Source organism: Lichenostomus cassidix, chromosome 7 (genome assembly GCF_008360975.1).
Source record: "Lichenostomus cassidix isolate B80296 chromosome 7, HeHo_3.0, whole genome shotgun sequence".
Lineage (NCBI taxonomy): Eukaryota > Metazoa > Chordata > Aves > Passeriformes > Meliphagidae > Lichenostomus > Lichenostomus cassidix.
Window position 1 is genome coordinate 25,826,672 of NC_139488.1, and position 27,624 is coordinate 25,854,295.

General features: G+C 40.6%; 1 protein-coding gene across 8 annotated transcripts in view; it reads left to right on the top strand.

Annotated features, from left to right (window-relative positions):
• Positions 1-1,770: 1,770 nt before the first annotated feature.
• Positions 1,771-27,624, top strand: part of EPB41L5 (erythrocyte membrane protein band 4.1 like 5) — a 55,894-nt gene continuing 30,040 nt past the window's right edge. For 2 of the 8 annotated variants that reach the window (XR_014853507.1, XM_085066892.1), the window contains exons 1-12: positions 1,991-2,167; positions 2,920-3,104; positions 13,477-13,581; positions 18,403-18,445; positions 19,547-19,625; positions 22,060-22,104; positions 22,415-22,467; positions 25,115-25,235; positions 25,644-25,731; positions 26,361-26,449; positions 26,619-26,688; positions 27,384-27,553. Coding sequence is in view for 7 of the 8 variants with exons in the window: in XM_085066892.1 (XP_084923018.1) it covers positions 2,035-2,167; positions 2,920-3,104; positions 13,477-13,581; positions 18,403-18,445; positions 19,547-19,625; positions 22,060-22,104; positions 22,415-22,467; positions 25,115-25,235; positions 25,644-25,731; positions 26,361-26,449; positions 26,619-26,688; positions 27,384-27,553 (1,181 nt within the window). In the remaining variant the exon portion in view is untranslated. Of the gene's footprint in view, positions 1,964-1,990; positions 2,230-2,322; positions 2,523-2,919; positions 3,105-13,476; positions 13,582-17,195; positions 17,422-18,402; positions 18,446-19,546; positions 19,626-22,059; positions 22,105-22,414; positions 22,468-25,114; positions 25,236-25,643; positions 25,732-26,360; positions 26,450-26,618; positions 26,689-27,383; positions 27,554-27,624 lie in introns of those variants that run through there. The other 6 variants (XM_085066897.1, XM_085066893.1, XM_085066895.1 and 3 more) reach the window with 6 other exon arrangements.

The following is a 27,624-nucleotide window of genomic DNA, read 5'->3' on the forward strand; positions in this document are numbered from 1 at the left end:
AGATTTGTTTGACCTGGAATAGGAAGACCGTATATAAGACAAGTGACAGATAACACAGATGAATGTGTACATACTTGGACTGTATCTGAGTAGCAAATAGTGAGGAAGGAGGAGACTGTAATTACAGGAAGAGTAGCAAGAGGGTGGTGTGAAGTGGAAATTGCAAAGCTGAGCAACTAAATTTTTGTGTCACTGAAACTACAGGAAGGAAATAATCTTGGTGCCAGCATGGGAGCTTGTGAATGACAATGGAAAGAAGCTCAATTTGAGGAATAGTTTAAGATGGTTAGAAAATTTAGGAACAACGTCCAAGAATCAGGGAATTCCCCAGAATTCTTCTTCTAATAGGAAAATGTGAATTGGTGTAGACTTAATAGCAAGGAGACTCCCATTTACCTGACAGATCTCCACTGCAAACTAAGCATCTTTGATATGCAAACGATTGGTTAGTTGATCTGTACTGAGAATTCATGAGATACCTGCAAACCTACAAGATTAATTATTTTTCCACGTTAAAGACAGTAAGATTTTGTATGGTTTCTTTGGGAATTTTATTGCAAGCTCCCGCCGATATTTCATGACGGGGTACCGAGAGCAAGCATAGTCCCTGCTCCTCTGAAAAAAATTATCTAAATTCCCCCCCCTGTGTTGTGATTCACCTTCCTGAATAAATAACCAGGCTCAACGTGAATCTCACCTTTCCTCAAAGCTCAACCTGCTCCTCCCTGCGGTACGAGAATGCTCTTGTCAACAGACATTTAATAAAATCAGCCTGTTGCTTCGCCAGCAAATAGTGGGCAATTACCTGGCAGGTTTTTTAATGTTTTTTTCCCCCGCTTCATTAAAGGACATCAAGGTAATTCGATGTCTATTCAGGCACTGGAGCTGAGGCACTAATGTGGGTTTCATTATGCCGGTTCCAATGCCTGGAAGGGTCTGACCGAGTGTCTCACCCCGCGATTTAGAGCCGAGCATAGAAAATACTGTGTTATCTTTAGCCAAAGGATCTGCTTTCCCAGCCTCGCTTCCCAGTTATCCTGGGATTTTCAAGGAGTCTGGAGTTCCTTTACTCAGAGCTTTGTCACCCTCAGCTGGCACTACGCACAGGGAGTTTATATTGCCTTTCCTGAGCTTTTTCATTTGGACGTCTCAAATACTGGCTTGGACACAAATATTTAGGTAATAAAAAAACCACAGTGAAGTGCAGCCCTCTGTAATTGCTGCCAAGAAGGGGGGCTTGTCCCCCAGGGCTGGAGTGACGCGACAGCAAAGCGATGGCAGCGCGGAGCAGCGGCACAGGCTGTGCGTCTGGCTTGGAAGGACTTCAAAATACAAACTGAACTTTGTTGTCGCAGCCTTACTTCAGTGTGGAAATACTAACAGTGTTCGTTCGTACACCGCTCTGCTTTCTTTAATGCACTGCTACCACTGCCCTTTCAGGCAGTGTTTAAAGATAGGATTTTCTTATAAATGTAGTGGTTGAAGCGTGTGTTTGCCTGAAGATTCCGGTTCCCGCTGGGCAGCCGAGGGCTGGTCACAACTAAGGGAGGAAGCCTCCACTCCGCATTAGCAAAAACTCCAGAACTTTGGGGAAATACTTTGAAGCGCGTCCCGAAGGCTCAACCCCCAGGGTGCCCCATCGCCCCCGCTCCCCCCCGCGGCCCCTCCGGCCGTTCCAGGCTCCGCGCTGCCGCCCCCCCCCCCCGGCCAACACGTGGTCCGCGCCGCGCCCCCCCACCCCCCGCGGCGGCCCCTCCGCCGGGCGAAACCACCTGGCACGAGAGGGGGGCGCCCCTTCTCCGCCGGACTCCGCCCCGTTAAAGGGGCGATGGGCTCCCGGCACGGCGGGAAGTACAGCGCTCCTTCTCTCGTCCGGCTGCCGCCCTTCTTTCCTATCTGCCGCCCGCCGCCTCCATCTCCGCGCCGCCGCCGAGCAGCAGAGCGCGGCCGCGGGAGCCGCCAGGTGAGCGAGGGCGGGGGAGGAAATGGCCGGCGCGTCGCTGCCCGTTTAAGGGCCTCCCACGTCGCTCCGCCATGTCCGGCGGCCCGCCCCTCCCGGGGCTCCCTCACCGCCCCCTGCCCGCCCCCGGGCCTGAGGAGCCGCCGCGGGGACGCTCCCGCCTCCCCGGCTGTGCCGCGCCCGCCGCCCCGCAGGTGAGCCCGGCAGGTGAGGCCGCCGCGGCCCCCGGGCGGGGCCGGAGCGTGGCCGGAGCGGGGCCGGGGCGTTATGTAAGGGCAGGGGCGCCGCGGGCGGGGGTCGGAGCGGGCGGGCGGGCAAGGCGCCGGGCGGTGCCGGCTCTCGGCTGGGTTGGACCCTCGGGCTCGGGGCTGACTCCCCTCACGGCTCCGGCTGTGTGCCTGCTGGGGCGATGCGAAGCGCCGTGCCCGAGGGGCGCTCGCCGGTCCTGGCTAAGCCATTCCTGCCTGGAGAGCTGTGAGCGCGGCTCTGGGGCGGGAAGGGTCGCTTATCGCTTGTTTTCCATGGGAGAGGTGGAGTGTGCGAGCCAGGAAAGGAGCCGGTGGTATGTAGCGCTTAGTTGCTTCCCAGCTGTGGAAGATCACCGTCACGAAGGAGCGCGCGGTGGCGTTTGTATTAATGAGAGATTGCAGAGAAGAGTAGGCGAGCTGCACGATCGCTGGTTTGTTCCTTAAACGTACTTTCAAGTAGTCCCAAAAAGTCACCCAACCACCGTCAAAAGTCTGAGCTGGGTTCTATTCAGAGATTTTCACAGCCAAAGACTGTGGGTGTTTAAATCAAAGTGAAAATCTGTTTGACTCGGACAGTTCTTTATCAAAGTCTGGGGTTTTCTAAGAACTTTATTGCAAGCTACTATTTTTTTTTTATTTTTTTTTTCTTTTTTTTTTTAGTTTCTTCTGTTAAAAACTTAACCCGTTCTTTTTCTCTCTTGGATTTTGTAGCAAAGATGCTGAGCTTTTTCCGCCGCACGCTGGGACGCCGGTCCATGCGTAAGCATGCGGAGAAGGAAAGGCTGAGAGAGGCCCAAAGGGCTGCAACCCACATCCCTGCAGCTGGGGATGCCAAATCCATCATTACCTGCCGAGTAGCGCTGCTGGACGGGACAGATGTCAGCGTGGACTTACCGGTACGAGTGATCCACATGTGGTTTTGAAATACGCATGGTTTGTGTTACTCTGGTGTGGATTGCTGTTTGCAAGTTAGCTAAAGGCATTGCTCTTTGCTGTTGGCAGCCGACCCTGTGCCTTGATGTCCACTAAGTTACTGCTCATAAAAGGATACTGAAAGAATAGTTAACTTTGCCATTCATTGAGAATGTTTTGTTAGATGTCATCATGCCTTTCACACTGAACACTTCCTAATGTTTGAATGTAATTGTTGTGCCAAGGCTTAACTTAGAGAGGGTAAGCTGTTGGATGACTTGGATTTTCCTTTTAGTGAGGTATCTGTCTTGAGAAAGAAGGTGAATCTCTTGGTATAACTTGTTGAAGAGGACAGGTGAGCAGAAGTACTTGCAGGAATTTCTATGTGGGGTGGCTTGGGTTTGGTTTGGTTTTGTGTCAGGGATGCAGTTTTCAATGCTAACTTGGGAGGGGAAGAGGAAAAATCTACTTCCTTCCCCTCCTCGGGGCAGATTATATAGCAGGGATTGTCTCATAGCATGGTGCTTTATTGGAAGTGAGGTGTTACCCACTGTTTTACATTTCTAAGGCTTCCTTAATACGCACGTGCCTGTTCTGCTTGCCTAATTATATACCTGGTTTTGGCCAACAGGAAGAGCAGTAGCACCAGAAGTGATGTGCTCTGTTTTTCCATTACCATGTGCTAGAGTTGTTAGTGACTTGTTTTGAGCTTGCAGAGCTGAGCATTAGGAAGTTAGGAAGGTGTGGATCTGCGAGACCCGACTAGTTCCATAGGATTTTGGCTGCAGTCGCAGTTGTGCTGGTGTTGGAACTGCTGACAAGAAAAAAAAAAAGCCATTTCAAGACTGGCTGCTCCACACAGCTCTTTTTTCCCCTTTCTTATTTAATCGTGGAGTGTTTAGGTAGTGTGAGGAAGTCAGCTTGTTGATTGAGCGGTGTTGTTGATGTAGTGAGCAGAAACAACTCTTGTGATATCCAGAACCACAAATAATCTGGAGTTAGAGAAACACTTTGGCATCTTTATTTGCAAAATGACTGTACAGATAGGCGTTTATAGAGGGCAATAAAGTTAATTTGTAAATCTCTGAAGCAATGTAATGAATATATCCAATGTTCATAGGCTGCTTAGTGCCTAGGATGTTTGATTTGGGGCCAGGAATGCCCACAAACACTTTATAGCAAGAGTTAACTCTTAAAAAGTACTCAAGTTTAAATTGGTGTCTCTACATAACTGGAGCAGTAATCTTTGGAGCTGGAGTTGGCTCTGTAGGCAAATTCCTGGCGGCTCTAACAACATTGCTAAGGCTTTGAGGAGCATAAATTGAACCTGAAGAGGTGTCACGACCTGCCACCTGGACTATAAATCTCAGACCAGAGTGCAGTAGTTACTGTTTATTTCTACAAGGAACTCTTCACTCTTGATTTTTTTTTTTTTCTTTAAAAGCCAATACAGACCCTTGACTCTGGACATCTAAGTTAAAAGTAACAATAGCCAAATATTCTAAATCAACATAGCCAGATGCCATAATTACAGCGCATCGTCAGTGGCTGACATATACCAGTTTCTTCAGTGATTAAAAGACAATAAATTAAAAGTAAATTAAATGTTTCATTTCAAAGTACCTAAAGTGTTTATTCTTGTTTTTTCACTTGCATCATTCATATTTTGGGGTTGACTTTTAAAAAGGAAAGGAAAAAAGCATAGGGGAGACAGGATGAAGTGGGGGGGTTTACAAAATCCTGGCAAAAAACATCACTTTCTGAAATGTAAAGCTTAAATTAAAAATACATGCGTATATATATTTTTTTTTTCTTTTACAAAAACTTTCTTTGAGAATCTCTGTGCTCTTTGAGCTAAGATATTTTCTAAGACTGGTTACTGTTACTTTGTTGGCAGTAAATTCACTTTTAAATGAACTCTTTTTCTCGAAGAGGTGCCCCCTTGTCTGCCAGTTCAGTTGTGCACAATCATGTTGGCTACCTAAGCACTGTGAAATTGTTTTATTAAAAAAAAACAAAAAACAAAGCTTTTCTTAAGAGTGAATCATTTAGCAAATAGGTTAGTTCACAGCCAGAGAAAGGGTTGTCCTGGCAGGAATGAATGCCATACCTTTTTAAATCCATGGCTACACAAATACTTTACAGTGGCATAAGTTGTTGCTGCCACAGGAAGAAAAGATGTTGCTTTCGTTATTGTGTTTGTCCTTGTTTTCTCATACACCTTGGCAGAAGAAACAGTTTTTTAGCAGCCAGGCAGTAAGCTAAGTCAAGAAAATGCTGTGGCTGAAAATAATCAGTATAATTTTGTTACGTAGTTTCCAGCTGGAGCGATTCTCCAATCTGGTTCCCCATGTGCCTCCCCAAATGTGGTGAAGAAGCATTTAGAGGTGATACCAGGCATAAGTTTGCTCAAAATGCTGTTGAGCTGTATCTTGCAGTGAATTTGCTCCTGAGAAGAGTATTGTGTATTTGCAATCACTGATACAATCAAACCTGTGATTGCTGAATTTCTGTTTAATTTAAAAGCAAAAGAAAAGGAAAGGCAAAAACAACAATAAGGAGTAACCATAAGGAACATTGCCGTGTAAGCTACACACATTTCAGAGTCATTAAGCAGCAAAGACTGATATTTTATGAATATTGATGATGAGACAGAAGGGGCAGGTTGTAAATGATGCAGTTGAGATTTAATTTATTAAACACAGAGGCAGGATTTGCACAGTAACTCTGCTTTTTGTCCACTGATCTTATCTTTGGTGTCTGTCAAGCCACTTAATCTTTCTGCTTTTCTATATCTTCTGTTGTTTTTAATTAGAAAAATGCCTGACTTGAACTTTTCATCAAAGCTGCAGTCATACACAGTACATAGACTGGATTCTTAGTAAGAATCTACTGCTTTTGCAGCTTTGTTAATGACTGAAGAATGTCAGTGTCATGTATACTATTTACTGACACCTTGGTATGTTCAAAATGGGAGGCATGAACTTAATGTGAGTTATCAGTGTTCTTTTGGGGCAGATTGAAAGGTGTCCGGTTTTTTCCCACAGCTTCGTCTCTGATTTGAAGTTGTGTTTTGACCTGGTATTTTTTCCTCATCTGTTACCACTCTTCTGAAACTTTGTTTCTCCAAAGGCATTCAGCCATTTTTGCAGACTTAGATGCTTAGTGAAACATTTAGAAGTTTGTTATTTTGTATCTTTGAAAAGTGCTTATAAAATAGATGTTGTCGGTAAATGCTGCTGTTGATGTTGTTCATTACACATTCTGCTTTTCTGTTAACCTGAGTTCAACTTGGATGAAAGTCAGGTTATGCTTTTTCTTCCAATTGTTTAAGATCCGTGGGTGGAATGTTTGCTGAGTAGTATGAGTGGTGAGAGGACAAAAACTCTGTTTTGCTGACATCCCTTATCTTACTCTCCATCCTGTTCCCATGCAAAACTAAACTACATCTTCCCCTGCTGCACTTCTGGAATTCCCAAAGCTCAAAAGCCATGAACAGCCCTGGTTTATTACCTGAAGATTCCATTAGCTGAGTCATACCAATCTGGTCTGTCAAGTGAGCCCCTAAACAGCTGGAATATTGGCTCTCCTGGTGGTCGTGGTTTGTGAGGAAAGACAGGTTGCCAGGAAGGGGGACAGAACTTGAAAGCTGCTTTTGTCTGGGATCACCGATAACTTATGAAATAACTGGGAACAAAAATTTTTGTTAAGAATTTGAAATAAAGTGCTGTTTTGAGTAACAGAGAGCTCCAGAGGATTTTAAAATCAAAGTATTTTAAAATTGACTATTTGCTCTGGTCAGTTCTGTGCTATCTGTAATACTAATTGGGAAAGAGAAAAGATAACGTAGATAGAGGGAAGGAACAATGACATAAGTAATGTAATATATGTCCACTTGGAATATGCACCTTCTTAAAAATTTCGGTTTGCTTTCTGTGAGGAAACAAGGTCAGCTTTACAAGGGAGACAGATAGTAAGTATAGGGTCTTATGGAAGCAGAACTGTGCTTTGTGGAAGTCAGGGGTATTTCAGTAAAAAACCTGACCCTGCTTAACCCACAATTTACACAGTCTTCTTGTGCATAATAGAGTGTTAATTGCATTCCAGTTTCTGTACATGCAACCTAAGTTATAGTTAAAAGCTTCCTAATGGTATAAGATGAAAGACACAAATTATGAGAATGGATGCTCTCTGAATAGTTTTTCATCTTGGAATATTCCTTACTTACACATGCATGAAATTTGATATGGAGATTGCAAAATGAGGTGGTTTTGTCCTTATTATAATGAAGTATCATTAAAACAAGGTCTTGTATAAACCAGTCCAAGAGCTGTGTAGAATAGGGATTGAGCTAAGCTGTTTAGACTTTTGGAGTATAAACTAACATTTAAAAGGACTGTATTTGTAGTGGTTATTTTAAATAAAATAAAATCTATCCTGAATGCGGAAATCATTATGGAGTGCCAATGACTTTTTGTTTGAAGAGAGATGATTTGTGTTGATCCAACTACAAGATCAGAGATGTATTGTGATAGTTGATTTTACTCAGTTATCCACTCTGGTTTATTAAAAACTTGTAGAATATTTATGGCCACTTGGTGAATATTTGTAGATGTAAATATGAAATACATAATGTTTGTGGCATGGATGCTGATGAACAAGAAAATCTAATACTGCTAAAAATGTTGGAAAGTCAGTCATCAAATAAAATGAATACTCTGAGTGTTCAAGGCTGACCTCTAAAGTTTCAAAATAAAGCTCAGCTGACAAAAGGAGTAATTACATAAACACTTGAACATGTGCCTTTGTGTGTGTGTTAAGGCTATAAAGTTTTGAATTAAAACTTTTTTTCCCATGTGGTCTTCTTTCTGAAAGTATTGACATGGTTTTGAGTGTTTGCTTAAACTACTGAAAGGGCTTTAGGGGACTGAAACTGGACAAAATCAGTCCTGAGCCGTTTTCCAAAGAGGAGGTGCAGTCTGTGTGCTGTGAGGGCGCCTAGCCATAGTGCAGGGTGAGCCAGATGGAAATGCATGGTGAGACTGAATGTAAGACAGAGGATGCTGAGTTGTTCCAGCACGTGTGAACAGCACAGACTGCCTGCAGCGAGTCCTGCTCCAAGTGCAGCCTCTTTGGGGCAATGGCAGGCGAGCATTTCAGTCTTGGTGCAACGCTCCATGCCCTGGCACTGTTGGAAAGGAGGGAGGAAGGGAGCAGCTGGCAGCAATCTGTGCTGCTTGCAGAGTACATTGTTTGGCCTGCAGTGTGCTGCCAGAGTGTTTCTGGGGCTGGTGCTGCAGGCTGGTTTAGTTGAAAGTTTAGCATTCTTAACTCACAGCATAACAGTGAATTTTGTCTGAAGTCCTGCTTTCCTGCTGAACTGCCTCTGCAAAGAGCTCAAAGGCTTGGGACTCTCTGGTGCTCTTAGTCAGAGTGCTTGTGAGAAACCTGCAGGTGGAACACCAAATAAAACTGAAATGTTTGGGAATGTAATGAGGGGAGGCATTTAATCTGTAAACCTAAATGCTGAACAAGCAGTTTGGATAAATGCTGTATTAGAAAGAATTAAAAAATCAGTTAAATCAAATTTGTAGTTAGATGACAAAAACTTTCAGGGAGATGAAACAGACTTCCACAGAATAAACTGACAGGTGTGAATGTTTTGAGTCTTTGTGGTTTTATGTAATAGGGTCAACACACCTGAGCACAGTACATTAAAATCCTTCTACATAGCATACTAATGAATGTACAGTTATCATGTGTATTGAAATCAGTTCTTCATTAGGAAGATTTTTGGGAAAGGCCTTTTTCTTTCTCCAGAGAATAAAAGAACAAAATGTTTCATCCCAAATGCTTATCTTCCTGTATTTGTGAGACTTTGAGTAAATAGAAGAATTGATAAGCTGTGTCTCTGATGGTAGGCATTCTCCTCAGCCTTCTGGCCCACAGGGATTTATATTCACAAGTGTGTATGGCAGTGTTGTCAAAAACTGAGGATAAACCAGAGAGAGAAGCAGAACTAGTGTCTTGCTGTGAATGGCATCTTTAGATGAATGAGAAAATTGACTGGAGAGTTTGGAAAAGTTATTTGAAGGATTGATCCTCCGTGTTTGAGCAGAGGAGCTGCTCCATTTGTAGGTCAGTACTTAAAGCTGTAAGAAGATCAGGGCGATACAAATAATGTGTACTTCTAACACTGCCTTTGTAAAGATAAGGGGTTTTAACCCTCCGATTCTCCAGCAAACCTTAATGGTGTTAACTATAGACACTGTTTGCATGATATTGAGATGAAATCTTTTTCCTTTAAAGCTCACAGTTGGAGCTTTCTCATGGCTTAGTTGTTTGTAACCTGTGGTTTGGGAGAAGGGGATTTACTTCATTAAAAAAATGGACGGGCTCATCTGCTGCTTCCGTGCTGCTGTGGTCTGCAAGCACACGTAGGTGACACCCTAGCAACTGGGTAGCTGTAAATCCTGAGTAGGGATCCGTACCTTCTCTCTGTGTGTGTAAATGGTGTATTTCTAAGGAAACTGGTATGCATATGAATGGCAACCCTCCTGATGAGTTGACAAAAACCAAGAAGGGAAGTTTTTGCCACTCAGTAGCTACTGAAGACAATAGCTACTTTTAGATACTGTCAACAAAAAATAGTAACACGATCACTTGAGGAAATCTGAACAAAAAGTACAGCTGCAAAGACGCAAGGGGTAATAAGTCCCATGAAGGTAATGCCTATTCATTTATTTTTCATAAAGTTCATCTTGTATAGGGACCTCCAGTTCTTCACAGAGAAAGAAATAAAAAGGAGAAGTATTCTTTTCTGATATGTATTTTAATTAGTAAACTTAGTAGGTGGGTATTTTGGTCTGGGTTGTTTGTTTCTTTTTCAAGTTTCAGAGAAAAAGAACTCCTTTGCTGTGATTAAAAACCTTGAGATGTGAGCTATTCCGCTGGTGCTCACCCAGCACAAGTTTTCTGCAGTTGCTGTGAGCCTGTGTTGCTTCTCCAGCGCTGGTGTGTACTAGCTGCTCTAGTACTGAAAGTGGCTTTGACATCAGGCAGGCAGGTTTGGGGCACCTGGCTGACTTATCCTCATGGATGTGTGTCCATGAAATAACTGACACCTCTGAGACCAGGTGACGAGGGTGTAAATGCTGCCTTTCAAGTTTTAGGCAGTGACTGAGATGCCCGAGCTGAGGAGAATGTCTCGGGATCACCTTACCCCGGCAGTGAAGGGACAAGCCAGCAGGCCGAGGTGAACACCCAACCTTGTTGCTGGGCTGCCGGGGTTAAGCCCAGTCTTTGTAACACCTACTCAGGCAGCAATTGCAGTTATTAGGAGCAGCAGGAGATGTCATTAGTTGGGAGCACCCCTTTCATTGGGGAAAGGGGAGGAGGGGGGTGGTGGCCATGTGATTCATGCTGAAGTGATCAGAAGATGCTTTTATCTACTGTGGCAAAACAAGTAGATGTCCTGCCCTATATATGTGGTATATTTGATTTACTTTTCCCTGTTGTTGATTCTCCTGCTGTGAGATGTTTGCTGTTGCTTCCTAGAGAGAATAGCAAACTGTGTAAATCGAAACTGTTTTACCGAATTGCAAATCCCTGAGGAGTTTAATTTGTGCCCTGAAGGGAAGACTAGCCACTGACTGGACTGCTTGCGAATGCAGTTGTTAGTGGTTCATCTGTAACCATTAAACAGTTTGAAAATATTTGTCCTTTGAGTGTAACCTGAGCTCTTGCTGCAAGGAAGAGAAAGGAGAGGGGTAAAAAAGCGTGGGGTAGCAGCATGATAAAAATGTCACTTTCACAGAATCACAGAGCATTCTGATTTGGAAGGAACCCACAAGGATCATCGACTCCAACTCATACGTATAAGGCCTATACAGGATTTGAACCCACAAGCTTGGTGGTGTTAGAACCAATGTTGCCATGAGAAAGTTAGGGCAATGCTTCACAAGAAATGTAGTAAAAACATACCTTTGCTTTTTGAAAACACTTGAGATAGCAGTTTTGTTGAATACAAAGAAACTAATTTTGATTCATGAAAGTTGACTGGTTACAAGGCATTTATATTTTTGGTTGCCACTTGTTTAAGGAGGAAGGACTTCAGTAAGTAAAGCACATGTGACACTTCTGCTGACTTGCACCAGATACAGCTGCTGATGTTTTAAGTCATATGCAAAGTAGTACATAATTAATTCCATCTTGACAGCCCTGGTGATTTAAGTCAGAAAACAACCAGTAGTCCTGCAAATCTTTCCACAGCCCCTCCACTGCTTCTTCAGGGACTTTATCCCACATTAGTCATTCTGGGTTCAATTCATCTTTGAATACTCTGCTCAGGTCTCCAAAATGGTGAACACATGGTGAAACTAATTTGACACTGCAGAAATAGAAGTTTCACTTGTTGGTAGCTTGAAATAGTATGTGTAGTATTCCAGGCAGGAGTCAAAGTGCTCCTATCACCAGCAGGGAATTTGGCTTAGGTAACTGGTTAATTGCACTTTTTAAAGATGGTCTGTGGAAGAATTGAGAAGGATCTAAAATGTTCTGCTCAATAAGGGGAGATTTTCCACTGGTTTTACACAAGATGCAGAAAGTGTCGTGCAACATACAGTGTTTTTCTGGTTTTGCTGAATTGATTTAACTTGTATTATTATATTGTTATTTAAGCAGAAGATATCCTGTGTTGAGAAAAAATATCAACTGTGATATTCCAAGACCAAGGCTACAGACTCAACTAGTGGAAGAAAAGTGTAGGTTTGCATATATAGACGGTTTGCCTTAAGGCTTCTGTTAGGAGCTGGTGTTTAATAAATCTACTCTTGCCCAAGTAATATTTTTTTTCCTGAGGCCAACAGAAAACACTTAATCTGAACAAATTTGATGAGGTTAACACCTTAGTATTTGCATTATACAGCGTTTTGTAGATGATGTATGTGAAGTTGCCTGTTGGCCCAAATGCCTTCCATTCCTTCTATTCTACCCAGTACCTGGAAATAAATGACTGTGAGAATTTGCTTAGACAGGCTCAGTTTACAAACTTCTTTTGAGATTTTGCTTTGAGCTGTGATATGTTGTATTGGATTTAACTGATACATCAAGTAAACCAATGATTATGATTGTAAAGTTGAATATTAAATATTTGAAGATCGGGATAGAGGAAGGTGGCAAAAATTATGCATGCAGCTTTACTTATTTAGATATTACTTACTGATTAAATCAGATTATTTCTGAAAATAAGAATTTGGCTGGCCCAGAATTTTGAGAGGTGTACTGACTCTGCTAATTAGTAGCTTACTAAAAATGTGCTTAGAAAGGTAGCCCATTTCTCATGTTGTGAATGTATAAATATTAAGATAAAAGATTGCAAGATGGTGGCTTTAGAGAAAAAGAGAAACCCTTAAGCAGCTTGCAGAGTAAGCCTAAATAATGTCTACATTTCTTTGCATTTAATTTTTTTCAACACCATGACTTTTACTTTGATCTTATAATTTATTAATGTATTTTATTACATTCAAGCATCTTTGGTGTTAAAACTCTTAAGCTATTTTTTCCATTTATTGTTATAAAGGAGCTCATAGCATGAAAAATATATGTTGTGTAGAAACTGCTCAGCGCTATTTATGTGCCTTCTCTCTAAAAACAGCTGTTTAATTTTTTAGATCATCACTGTAAAAGTGATGTTTCCTTGGGGCCAGAGCTGTTTTGTTCATAAATTGTGTATGAGCATATGAGCTGGCTTTTTGCACCTAGAAGTAGTTTTATGAACTTAGTTTTGTAAATGTGGTATCTAAGTGCTGTTTATTCAAGTTGCTTGCACCAGGCTGTTTCCTGGTAGTTGTTAAAACCACTTGCTAATGGAATGCTATCTCCTAATTCAATGGGCTTTGCTACCTGCTTCAAAACTGGTGAATTGCCTAGATACCAAACAGTAGTAAATTCATAAGCAATTTGCTGTACTTGGCTCCGAAAGTTTTCCAGTACATTAGTTATTGCAATTGTACTGGCTGTGTTTCCAGTTCTATTCAATGTCAGTGAGTAAGGAAAGCCTAAAAGGAAAAATGACAAAAAGACATTTTAATGCTGTCAGGCAAGTCAGTGTTGACATTTTCAAAAAAAGGAGATTATGTAATTTCTTTACAGATATTATTTGTTTTTCCTATGGGGTGTACATTTGCCTTTGAGAAGAACAGCCACCAAAAATATGAGGGGGGGAAAGAAAAAAAGGTGTCCACATTGTATTTTCAGAAACTAAACTTTTTGAATTAGAATATAACATATGCCTAGAAGAAGGTAGATGCTGCAATAAATCTACCTGTTGTGTACTAAATCCTGTTATCTTTTCAGAAAAAAGCCAAAGGCCAGCTCCTGTTTGAACAGATCATGTATCATCTGGACCTTATAGAAAGCGACTACTTTGGATTGCGGTTCATGGATTCAGCACAAGTGGCAGTGAGTAGTTACACTCTTTTTTTAAGCAACAGCCTGAAAGTTAAACCTTAATATTGACAAAAAATGCTATCAGAAAGCTGCCTTTTGTGAATTAAGTTTTATGGAGAAGCTCTGTGGTGTGTGGTTTTTAGTCTCCTCAAGTTTAATTCCACCTCCAGCACTCTAACATAACCATACTGTTGTCTCTTCCTTTCTTGTTTTCACGTGTTCTTCTCACACCTCCTATTGTCACTAGGCAGACTGGTCCAGTAGGACCCCAGAGCCTGGTGTGTCACACAGAGCTCTTGATGCTGATGATGGAGAGAGGAGGGGGCAAAATTAGTGTGTTCTTGGCCCTTCATTGTTCTACAGAGAGGAGAAAGTTTTCCTTTGGCAGTACCATCAGCTTTCTCATCAGCAAAAGTCACCTTGTTAATGTCTGCTTGCAAGAGTGGTGTACCTTTGTTTTGTTCGAATCAGTTGTCACTCAGACCTGCAACTGTAAGTTTTTGGGAGAATAGGGGTTTGTTTGTATTTATCAGTTTGAATATAGGGTTCTTCCAAGCCCAAGTTTGTTGGTGTTTGAGTGTTTCTAAAAACGTAACAGGCTTTGAAATCAAAGTAGAGCATTGTCAGAAGCAACCTCAGTTGCACAGTTTTTTCACTTGTGGGCTGTGCAGTTTTATATACTTTTTATAGTCAAGTACTGAATCCTGCTGGCAAGTGTAGCTGCAAGTTGAGTCTTTAGGCAAGGAAGGGTTTTTTTCTCTGTCCTGCATCCCTGTAACTTAAACCTGTATTCACTTAGCCCAGCATCTCCAGGTGGGATGAGATGTGAGTTTTTCTGCTGCATATGTCAGTCTTACTTGTTAGATGTATAACCTAATTGGCTTTGTGTTTCAAGGCCACTTCAGAATTACTTCATGGTTAGGATGGCAGAGGGGAAGCACAGACACTTGTTGTTGAGCTAAATATCTGAATTGTTCAAGGTCAGCATACAAAATGGAGGTAGTGACTTATATTCCTTTACTTTTGTGAAGGTCTATGTCCAGAACAATTTGAATGTGATCTTTTAATTGTTGCAGCTTTGTACAATTCCACAAACTTGAATCTTTGAAGGAAGCTGTCAGCTTTGGACATAGTGCTCCACCCCAAAGCACACTTATAACCTGATGGCTTCTTTTTAAAATTATTACCATCAAATGTTATGATTAGCTTGTAATTGCAGAGAATATGCTGTTCAGACAAAATCCTTGGTGTTCAGCCTCTGAAGAGAACTTCATGGCTAGTGGGATTAGCTGCTGCTGGTCTGTAGTTCCCACTAGTGAAAGTGGTTTTAAACCTCTTGCTGAACGTAGACATTTAACACTAAGGAGAAAAAAGGCCATTACACTAGAGGATGGATGGCATTCAGAACCATGCATACCAACAGAAGTGAGAAAACAGTCCATTGCATACCATTTTATATTTCTCAAAATCATGTTAGCTGTGCAGTCCAGGATGCTGAGTATTGACAGTGAAGGACTCTATAGCATTTATGTTTTTGCTTCAGAAAAACAATAATCTGTATGGTTAAGGTACCCTAACTCAGCCATGTGGCTTCTGATGTATTTCCCTCTCTCTAGGATCTCATAAGAGAGGGTTAGTCGTTTAGTTTTAACTGGTAAAATTATCTGTATGATAAGTGTTTTTTTTCTTACTGATCTGTTAGCAAATAAAGCAATTTCATCTTGAAACGTATTAATAAGAGTTAATTTTTTCTGCCACAGCAATGGCTCATGCCTTGCTTTTGTCTTGCAAATTATTACTGCCAGTCCAGAGAGCACCTGATTGAATATTTGATACCACACAATCTGCCAGGTACAGGGGATTTCAAACTTGGTTTGCTTCCTTTTCTTAACTATGTGTGACTGAAAAGCAGCAGAGTAGAGATAACAATCTGTTTAAACTGCGCCTTAATGATGAACTGTGTACAGTGAAGCAGAAAAGATTGTGTTTTGCCAGAAGAGCTGAATGCAACAGCCAGAGATAATTAATTGCTTTAAGAAATGAAGAAGTGTTGCGATAGCAGCCATTCCTGCAAAAGGAGCTGGCAAGTTCTAGCAGAAACCCAATCTGCAGCTGGAAACAAAGAACAGAGACTAATCAAGTGACTTGTCCAAGATTATTCAGGAGACCTGTTAAATAAACAGTGTAAGAATCCAGTCCCTTGCTGTAGACAGAATTGTCCACTGGCTCTGAAGGAGATAATTTTTGTGCTACCCAGTTTAAGAATATTACCGTACTAGCTAGTTACACTTACAGATACAAACTAGCAACATGGAGTTAAACAAAAATTTGAGAAATCCCCCATTTGTTTTAAATACAAATGAGTTTTGAGTAGATTTATTGTGAATAACTTCAGTTGAAGGATTGCTTTTTTTTTTTCCTGCTGCTGCTAAAGTGATCACTAGTTGGGTGTTAGATTTACTGGGGGAAACCCAGATAATAGAAACTCTTCCTGGCATTTTGGATTTTAGTATTCAGGTAATAGTTTCTTTAAAGAAGTTCTCAAAACAGTTAGTGAAGTGAAAGAATTGTCATTTTCATGTGATTTCTGTGTTCATTGTAGTCTGATGTTTAGGAAGGGACCAGTTTTAACCTCATCATCTTATTAAACAATCCTCATTTGCCCAAACTTCTTGAAATGTTGCTGGGTCAGGATTTGAGGGATTTTTGCATGTGTTTTGTTTTTAATTTCTGAAGCAGCAAACTATTTTAGTAAGGACTTCCAGTACTCTGTGCAGTCTGTTGTTTGTATTGCCTTCTGTTTAGCAAATTTTATCTCTGATTTTCAGCAATAGACTGTGCTGTGCAAACCCTCATCAAAAGTAAACATTTTTCCCAGGTCCACTTGAATTCCATTTTAATCACTTGGAATTAATCTCAAGTTTCTCGACGTCTGTGTCTGTCCATTCATGTGTTGTTTTTTTTTTTTTTTTTTAAATTTCATTCCCACCCCTGCTTAAAAGCAGTTCTGTTTCCTTTCTTCCATGCACACCCTCAGCACTGAGCAGAGCTCCTGTGGGCAGCAGCAGCCAGAGCCAAGCAGAGTGAAATGCTGTCAGTGTCTGTCGTGCCTCTCTGTTGCCTTCCCATGGAATGTGGAGGAGATGAGAGAAAACAGGAGGGAGATGAAACAGGGGCGCTCAGCCAGTCCTGGAGCCTAGAAAGGGCTCTCTTTGCCATTCCTGTATCTAAATCACCTCCAAGCCTCCAACTGGTTAGTTTGTATATTTTTTTGGTGGAGGAAGGAGTAAGTAAACTCTCTTAAAGCGACTTTATGGAATAGGAAAAAAGATTGTGTGATTTCCTTGAAGAAAAAAATTGCTGAACTCCATTTCAGTGATAGCATAAGCAAAATTTATGTAAATATTTGCTTCACTCCTCCTTAAGCTTCCTGCTTTATTTTAAAAATGTATTAGATACATTTCAGATAGCTCTGTGCAGCTACTTAGTTTGAATAGGCAATGAGAGCATTCTCAGCTGTGTGCACAGCAGCAGCAGCAGATGGTTCAGTTGTTCTCATCTGCAGCTAATACAGCAATCAGTCACAGCCCGGCTGTGTTACAGGCTGACTTCAGCTCTCTGCAGAAGGCAGGGCTGTTCTGGAGGCAGGAATGTGATTGCACTTGGCATTGCAACCTGAAAATACCGGTTCTTTTTCATACCCTTGTTGCTTTCCTGTCCTCCCTGGGGCTCGCTGTGGACTCCATGTCACATAGTTTAACAAAAGGAGTGTTGCTAAGTATGTAATTCATCTCTGTTAGTTGCAAGGTGACATTTGGGATTGATCTGATGTGGTGTTGTTTCCTGGGCAAGGTGAGCTGTGCAGGACATGGTGTGTTAGGTAGCTGGCTCTGGCTGTTGAGTCAGTGCAATCGTGTTGGACAGGGTGCCATGTTTCCTGTTCAGATGAGTTACCTCCTTTGGAGAAGGGAGCTCCTGGCCATGCACAGCACTAGAAAGGAGACCTGTCCCGCTAGCTGTGTGTTGGATTTCCAGTTTTAACTTCTGATATAAACTCTTCAGCAGTGTGATTATGTGCAACTGTTTTGGGGAGCACAGTGTATATGTGTAGGTGCTTCAGTCTGCCAAGTATAGCCTTTTCCTCATGCTGCCGTACACAGTGTAAGCCAAGCCATTATTTTGGCTTCATGTCCAGAATATGGCTTATAATTAGCATTAGTAGGTGAGGCAGTAACTTCTCCTCCCATGTGACAATTGCTAAAATGTCGCCTGTGAATAGATTTTTGAGAATGAGCTGACTGATGTTGGAACATAGACACATCTGCTGTTACTGCACTCGAGTCACCTTAAAAAAATGCCTGAAAGCCAACAGTATTTATTTTGTCTCTCCCCTTCCTGCCCCAAGTAAACATCACACACAACTGAGTGCCAGAGTCTCCAGCTATGATTTATGCTTCTCTGGCACATTGTAGGCTGACCTACTAATGTGTGAATTAAGTGTTTGTCTGGACAGGATGAAAATCTAGTGAAGTGGTTTGTTAGTGTGTTTTTGTTGATTTTTTTTTTCAAGTAGATAGTGCTGTCTTGAAGATTTGGTTTAAATGAGGTACTACAGGATGTTTCTGTTGTTCAAAACTGACATTTTGCATTACAAACTTTGATCAAAAGGATCTTCAGTGAGCACAGAGAGAACTGTGAATTGTGAAAGATTTGAATTAGATCATTTTAACAAACTACTTGTTATTCCAAGATGATCTTCACTAACACTTCCTTTTTTGTTCTCTACGGGAGATTTCTTTATTGATAATTCAATGAAATTAATTTATTTTTCAGCATTGGCTGGACAACACAAAAAGCATTAAAAAGCAAGTTAAAAGTAAGTGTCCTTTCCATTTTCTCTTGGAACATTGTATTTAACATACAGGAAGTTGAAATGGGTGGTGGGGGGCAGTGTCCTGTGAGGGGGTGAGGGTGACAAGTGACAAAAGCCTTGCATGGTGCTACTGATTGTTTGAAATCTTCCCTCTGTAGCTCATATTACTTTATTCTAATGTTCTTAATTAAACATGTTATCAGCTCATTAATTATAGTTAAAGTGGAGCTGAGGCAGCTGAAGATGTTTTAGTGTTATAGAGCATTGTCCTGGCTATAGGAAAACTTGTCTTGGAGCTTCATGCGTGTGGCAGTCCTGCATGCTTGAATCTGTGTCCAGGCCACCAAGTCCTCACTTGCTGCACAAGGGTTTAGTGTGGCCTGGTTCTTGCACTGATGTGTGCTCTGGTAAGGTGTTGTCTAGCAGCTTCCTTGCTCTGCACTGTGGGAAGTCTTCAGGGATTTGTGGTGTTGTTTTAATGCAAGAGAGGTTTTGGAAGCACTGAGAGGGAGAAAATTCCTCCTGTCAAATGCCAGAATCAGCAGAGCGTTGCACATTTTTAAAGAACTGTTAATCCACCCTTTTGCTGAATTAACTCTTTGGTTTCCAGAAGAGATGATTCTTCTGTAGAAGGGTCTCTTAAATTCCCATAAAGTATGTCTAAACTTCTGTGGAATACAAGGGCCTGCATTGTCAGCAGTGAGTATTTCCCAGAGCCCTGGGAAGGTGTTGCAGAGACCAACAGTGTGCCTGAAGGTTTAGTCAACTGCAGAGCCAAGATGCACAGCTTTCTTGGTGATGGATAGAGCCCTTAAATGTAGGGATTAACCTAGATTCATGTGCTCTTGGCAGGAAGAATCAAGTTAATGTGATATGACCATTGGGTTGACTTGTAACACATGAAACTATTTTGTGTGCATATTAAGTGTCCTTTCACCCTTACATTATTCACGGATTTCCCTGGCATAAAGGAATTCCTGCCCTGTGGTAGAACATAGCCAACCAATTTCATTCAAGTTCTGTGGTGTGATTCTGTGTAATAAAAAGATAAGCTGTCTCATCCAGTAACTGTTACTGCTGTCTTGCATGAATTCTGCTTTGTAGTTGGCCCACCGTATTGTCTGCATTTTCGTGTAAAGTTTTACTCATCAGAGCCCAACAATCTACGTGAAGAGCTAACAAGGTAAGAAGGATTTTGTGCGTGAGAGAGGGACCCAAATAAGGCCAGGAAAATGTTTGCTGTGGTATTTATTTAAACACTTCTGGTGTTTCAGACAATTCTTTAAAGCTGCTGCTTAAAGCTACTTGCCTTTTTGTAAATGTAGTTTTCTTTTTGTAATATGGCTATCTTGAAATAAATGTGCTGTGACATATAGAGATCTAAATATTTATATATTACTTAATGCACCATTTTTCATTAGGCAGTTTTGGCAGCTGATCTGAGTAGCTTATACATGTTGGACCAAGGTTTTTACTGAAGAGAAAAAACATCATTCTTCTGTCTTTATTCTTCTTAAGCTGTTGGTTTCAACTACATGCAGTCATCCTATCTCTGGGCAGAAAAGCATTGACTTGCAAGTTTAGAGCTTCTCTTTGGCAAAAAGAACTTCCGTTAGCATTTCATTGCATGTGGAGTCTTCATAGAGCTTATGGAAAGGGAAAGTATTATTTTACTGCCATGCTGAGCTAAATTGACAGTACTATATGTTAGGATTGTAGTATCAAGTGAGCAGCGGTTCCTCCTGATTAAAGCATTTCTCTGATTCATTCATAGAACTGCATTTCTTATTGGGCTGAGACTACTAGGGGTGCTTTGAAAGAGAACACAACCTACCATCTGTCAGGAGTATAAATCTGTTGAAAAGGCAGTGTTTTCTTGCATTGTTACCGCTGCTGCTGATCCCTTTTGTAGAGTAAACAAAGTTATGTTTTCATGATAGCTGTAGACATTTCATACCTCAGCCATTTGTATGAGTGTGAAGTGCATTTGTTTGTTGTTCAGGTCTATGTCTGTGTGGATCTTCGATCTGCACTCTAGCCAAATCCCTTGGAGTGCTACCAGGAAGATTATAGTAGCATTACCCCTTCCAGCCATATGTACCCTGTGCAGCTTCATATTTATGTGTGGTAACATAATGTAACTGCTGCTTTTTAATGCTTTCCTGCTGATCGCGAAAGAATGTTTTACCTCCCCATTCATGTTCCTGAAAAAACATTTAACTATCTTTCAAACCAGTAATCGAGGACAAAATTCAGACCTACATCTGTATCTGCTGCTATGGAATGTTTTCATCCATCTTGACTGAGTTCTGCCCGTCAGATGTTGCCATGCAGGTTTTAGCAGGGCAGACCTGAAACCTGAGGGCTTTTAAACACTGTCTGTCTGCATAGCTAATCTCCCAGAACAGGAGAGCAGCAACATGTCCTTCTGTCTTGAGACAGTGTGACACCTTAAAGGAGCAAAAGGAGTGGGAAGTAGAGCTTTGCTGTGGGTTACAGATGGCACTGGCAGGGCCTTTCTAAGGGTTCCACCTGGAGCTACTTTTCAGCTTCCACAGGTGCAGCTTGCTCATGTCCTCAGCCAGTGGTAGTGTAACACAGCATGGGAAGTGCTTGTATTGTTTGGAAGTGTTATGTGGCTGATAAGCACAGAGTGGTCACACTCACTATACACTGAAGGCCTGTGTTCATTTTCATATGTGGGGTCAGTACCAACCAAATTCATTCCACATGTAGAGGCTAGTGTTCAAAAGGCTTTGGATAATAAATGGTTTGGCAAAGTATGTGTGGATTTCTGTGGAACCTGTAGGAAAAACACCTGCATCTGTTTTGTGTCTGTGTGTGAAAGTACGAGGAGACACAGGCACGCGTTGAAGCAGAAGTTGTGTGTAAGCTTTCTGGGCATCTGTGCTAAAATTCAGGCTGGATACCATGGAGGATGCCAGTGTTTTATACTTGATGAGACTTCTTAAAGCTGTGTACCATAATAGAGCAAGGGATATTGGTTTGGAAAAATTGGTATTGCACACCAAAGGGATTTGTATTCAATATTTGCCCAATTTCTAAGCGAGAAGAGTAGAGAATATGTAAGGCAGTGGAAGAAAGCTAGCTCTGAAGAGTAAACAAGTTGAAAAGGCTGCAAGCTACTGTTTATTTTTTGTCAGTTTGCGTTCAGCCTTCTGGGTTAGATTTTAACTACGCAATCCATAGTAGAAACTTTTTTTTTTTTTGCAAGACTTTAAAATAACCTTTCTTTTATGAGATTGGTATGTGTATGAATAATGAAGGAAATGTGGAAGATGCAAGTTGTTCTTTTCTCAAGTAAGATCACAAGAGAAAAAAGAAATTATTACTTGGGTATCCTGTTTATTTTTCCATGCAACATGGTAGTTCAGCTTTTGGCAATTTGTACTTTTGGTTTTGCTTCATTTGAAATGCATGCAGATCACACAAACCCAACTGATAAAGCCTTGAAAAGGTCACAGTGCAGTTTCTTCTGTCTTGAAAACCCGTGTGAAGAATTGAAAATATTTTTATTTGCTAGGCTCTTACTCCTGTTGACTGAATGATACATTAGCACTATTAGTCACTAATTTATTTCTTATTTAATCCTACAGGTATTTATTTGTTCTGCAGCTGAAACTGGATATTCTTAGTGGAAAGTAAGCTGCCTTTTGAACAATTGTAGTGTATTTAGCATAGTGTTTATTACATATATATTTTGATAATTACTAAGTTTTGCTTAGTAAGGTAGTGTTATTTTTTCTCTAAAATACTACTTTTCTACGCATGAATATCAGCAGAGAAGTGCTTAAATTACGTAGTGCTTATCTCCTGTTAATTTTCTGAAAAATCTAGTAATACTTTTTCATTTTCTTATCCCAAACATTTGCAGTTTCTTAGTGTCAGTTACATAAGTTGTCTGTTAATGGTGTCAGTTCAGGTTTTAACAATGCATTTCTCTTCTGGCAGATTGGAATGTCCTTTTGACACTGCTGTCCAGTTGGCAGCTTATAACATTCAAGGTGAGTAGGTGTGAGAAGGGAAGGGTGAAGTTGCACGAACAGCTTTGTATAGACTCTTATTAACTGTTTTAAAGAGTCTGTCATTGTTATGTCCCTAAAATAGACTCTGCCAAGACGTTAGTGATCCAGTGTGAAATGCAGATCTTTTTGATTGTACTTGTGCTGAGAGCATGTACAGAAAATTACTCAGTTCCTCAGGAAACAGAACAAGAAGGTTCTAAACATAAACAGCTTTGCCCCAAAGTCGTGTTCTGAGGTGATTATGTGCAAATCTGTCCACTTTCACACAAGATATGAAGTCTGCAGCCTTCCTGAATCGCTTTGGTGTAGTAAAATAGCTCACTTCTTATTCATTGTATAGTTTCTGCCAAGTGTTGTCGTTGTTGTTCAAATCAGGTATAAAATTGTTTTTGTTTGCACTCAGTTGAAAAGTCATGTGTATAAAATACCAGTTTTTGACTTCATCTTATTTGTAGGAAGATCTTAATGCCCTGTGTTTCATGCTTGTACTTGAGCATTCCTGGTTGAACTGCACTTGTTGGTATTTCAGATCCGTCTTCAGCCCCAAGATGTGACATACCATCCTTTTTTCTGAGCTATACAGCTCTTTTCTTGAGTCAGCTGCAATTTTCTTAATCAGTTGTCTTTAACTTCTGATTCCAGATTAGTATCTCTTATTTGGATGAGGGTGCAATGTTAAAAAATGTGAAGTTTCCTATGGTTCAAGCAGAGGAGTTAATAAAAGAAAGAGGGGAGTCTCGAAGTTTTAGAAATGCCTGCTAGAGTAGGCTTTTGGGTCCTTATTGGAGGATATAGATATATGGCCTTATTCAACCCAGTCTGAGTCTGCAAAAAATCCTGGAACCTCTGCTGTAAAGCTGATGCACGGTCCTCTCTGATGAAGAGGCAGTTTGGAGATGAGCCATGTGTTTGAGCCACACAAATTTCTCTGTACAGCATTCATCTTAAAAATCTGTTGTACTTACTCTGCATGAGGTAGGACTAAGTCACTGAAATTTGTTCTCTTACAAATATTTTTCAAAACACTTTCTTCTTTTCATGCAGGAAGTGCTAATGGCCCTAAGTCATGTGTAGATAGAAGAGCTGGGATTAAACTCTGAAGACACCTGCCTTCTTAACCTGGTCTTTTGTGTGGAAGGAAAGCAGTTAGAATACATTCCATAGTTAAAAATATTAGCATTGTTAGAGCCTTAAGATACAGGTTCAGTAAATAAGATTTTGGAAGAACAAAGTGATCTAATTAGGCCATATATCCACTGCTCTTTGTGGTGGTCTTGTCTTTCCTCTCTCCACAATGAGGCCTGTAGCAGGGCTTTAATCTTACTGTCTGACAGCTGTGTACTTTTATTTAAATCAGCTGGAACCTAAGCTGGCTTTGACAGCATTCCTTTCAACAGAGGCAGGCGTTTTAGTGGGAGTAAATTATTATAGAACTACGGACTTCCTCTGTCAGCATTTAAAAAAAAAAAAAAAAAAAAAGGAGGGAATGAAAAGACTATTATTATGCTTGCAGTGTTCAGAAATCCAAGAAGCAGGTTTTTGTATCCTGTGTCATTTCTGTACCTGTGGGATACTGTGTGCATTTATTTAATGCACACAGACTTCTCCAGGTCTTCCCAAAGATGGCTCTATTTTTCTCTACTCAAACATTTGTAGTTTGATTTTTCAGACAGAGCAATTACTGGCCTGTATCAGACTTCCAAGCTCCAAGTTACAGAATTATTCTTAATTTTTTACTGTGAGCTGAACATTAAAAAGCAACTTGAAATTAGTGGGAGGAGACAGTGCTTAGTAACTCTGAAAATCAGGACATTTTTGTAAAGGTTTCTAACTGTGAGTTTCAGCATTTTAGGTATTTATCTCTCTTTAAAACTGGACTTGCTAGCATCTGTGGAAGATGGAAGTTGTGCTTTTGATGTGGCACACCCCTTGACTTGTATGTTCCAGCATGCTTTCTACGTAGCATCTCTTACTGCCCCTCTGAGCATGCAGCAGTGGACTCGATGAGCCATTTGACCAACCCAGCAGGGTATTTATTATGTACTTAGATGGAAAAGGGAGCAACAAATAACAGCTGCATGATTGTGCCCTGACACAGAGTAATTTTAGCAGGATGGGTCCATATAGAATCATAAAACCAGAAACTGATTTGTAAAATGAGCAAATAGTTTCATGAAAAGTGTCAGAACTGGTTGTTATCTCTTAAGAAGTGTTATTTTAATTCTTTAAGGCAAAATTCCATTGTAACTTTAGTCAGCTGTCATCTCAGTTGATATTTCAGTGATAAAAATGTTGAAAGCTTTCTACAAGAAAGAAAAAAGGTGAGTTTCAGTGATGGTGTTAAATTCCCTTTATAGGAAGCTTTTTAAGGAATATGTCAATAATAGTTTATAAACATTAATACAAAGCTTTTGTGCAGACAACACAACCATTTGTTCAGTGTCCATAATTTCCCTGTCAAAAAAGGTGACACTTCAAAAATAGGGAGAACCGGAGGAGAAGAAGGAATGCAAGAAGAAATTTAGTATCTTAGACTAACTAGAAAAGTATGCAGAAGTTCAACTGTATGCAGAAATATCCACTGTGTTTATTGGGAACAATACTTAATAATGCTGTTCTTTTGTAGCTGAGCTTGGAGACTATGATCCTGCTGAACATGTCCCTGAGCTGGTGTCTGAGTTTAGGTTTGTTCCCACTCAGACTGAAGAGATGGAATTAGCTGTTTTTGAGAAGTGGAAGGAATGCAGGTACTAGATCTTCCAGTGAATGCTACCCAGTTGTTTGCACTGATTTTTCTGTGAAGAGAATGTATTTTAAAGGCACAGCTGACACTTCTGTAGTCTTGTTCAGAAAGAGAATTTTAATATGGCTCTGTCAAATTTTTTTAGAGGGTATAATGTGAAAAAAAAAAGCTTTTCAAAGGTCTGAATAAAATGGTGAGGTTAAAAATCTTGAAACACAATAATTTTTGCAGCAGCATTTTCAGATTAAAACTTTAAAAAGTGACCTTGATGTTCATTAAAATGAACAAGTTTCACCAGTGTTTAGATTTTTTTACAAACTTTGAGAAAGTTCTTTTCCTCTTTCCTCATATACGAGTTTTTCCTTTCTGTGCTTTTTCAGGCATCTACCTAACAGCAAAACTCTTATTTCAGGGGGCAAACTCCAGCACAGGCTGAAACTAACTACTTAAACAAAGCTAAGTGGCTGGAAATGTATGGTGTAGACATGCACATAGTCAAGGTATGTTTAACCACAGCATGGCAACCTTTGGAAATGATAATGTTAGTTTTGTGCTACATTTCAATACTGGCTCTGCTTTGAGGGGGGAAAGAAAAGGAATATTGTTCTCATGCAATCTATGTAATAAGTGATCCGGCTTTGTGTCAACATTCCACTCTTTGGTATACATTTCTGGAAGATATAACTTGAGTCCAAGCCTATCTGCTCTGTGTTACATGTGTGATTGATGTGGAAATATGTACTACAGTTTGTATTTAAACTTCAGAGTTTTATGAAAAATCGTAGTAATTAAAATTTCCTGGGGTCCAGTCAGCTACCAGCTGAAGGGCTACAAACAAGCGTAGATCTCCTGTGTGGAGAAGCAAGTGCAACAAATACATGGAGATGTCTTTATTACACAGACAAATGAAGAAATTTAATTTTACTCTTTAGTCAGCTTTATTGAAACATTAGTGAACAAGAAAAATCTATTGCATAAGATCATCAAAACACAAAAGTTTTGTTGTATAGGATAAGCAGATATGTGTGTAATTATAACACTGGGCAAACAAACTACATGAATCACTGCAGTAAATTGGATAGAGGGTCAAACAGCAAAATGAATATAATTTTTTTTTTGTGGCCATTAGGCAAGAGATGGCAATGATTACAGCCTGGGACTAACACCTACAGGAGTTCTTGTCTTCGAAGGAGACACAAAGATTGGTTTGTTTTTCTGGTAAGCTCTCTGATTGTACACTAAAATCTATTTTTTGTATTGGTTCTTTTGTTTCTTTTATGATGGAAAAAAAACACATTTGGGTTATGGGAACACCACGAATATGAGGTACCTTTGCAGTAAGTTAGTAAAAGTTAACCATAATCTGCACTTTTTGTTCATCTGGCAGGCCGAAGATAACAAGGCTTGACTTCAAGAAGAACAAACTCACTTTGGTCGTTGTTGAAGATGATGAACAGGTAAATAAATACCTGTTTAGTTAAATCTCAGTCTTTGTAATACAGTACTAGTTTACATACTCCCGATCTCTTTCTTTACATTTAAGTTTTGACAATTAATGTGGATGCCTGAAATATTTTTGATTGTGACTTGGGGGACAGGAGGAAAACGAAGGGACTTAAGTAAAAGATAAACTCATTCATCACCCATTTTTTAAAATGAGAACGCTTGGTGAAACTAGAGCAGATGCTTTGGAAACAATGTGCATTGCGCAAGAGGGTTTAGAAAAAAACCCACATACCACATTTAGCAGAATTAATTACTTAAGCAGGTTTCAGAACTATTCCTATGGGGAAGAAATTGCATACAGCTGAGACAATTAAAAAGTGAGCATTGGTAATTTGAGGAGATTAGATTTGGAAGTGAAACCTGTTAGGCTCATCAACAAGTACCTTCCTGTCGTAATGGTGTCTTTAATTTGTAGTTGTTCAGAGGTTTGACTTGTTAAATACATGGACTCCAGCCCTTTCCAACTTTAGACAATGTAAGAGTTGTTCGTTATAGCTTCTGAAAAGGTTGATTTTTCTGCCCAAAACATTTTTTTAAAATACATATTAGGAATCACAAAAATCAAATTTTATTTGGCTTGCATGGAATTTTAGTTTGACTTATTTGGGCCGCTTGTAAGTCATCAGTGTGCTTTGTGTTCTTTAAGGGAAAGGAGCAGGAGCACACTTTTGTCTTTAGACTGGATCATCCCAAAGCCTGCAAACACTTGTGGAAATGTGCAGTGGAACACCATGCCTTCTTCCGGCTCCGAGGTCCTGTCCAGAAAAGCTCCAGTCGATCTGGCTTCATTCGCTTGGGATCTCGGTTCCGATACAGGTCAGTGTCCTCTGCCATTTAGCACATATCTTAGGTCATTCCTTGTTTTTCCTGGATGCTGGGTTTTAGTT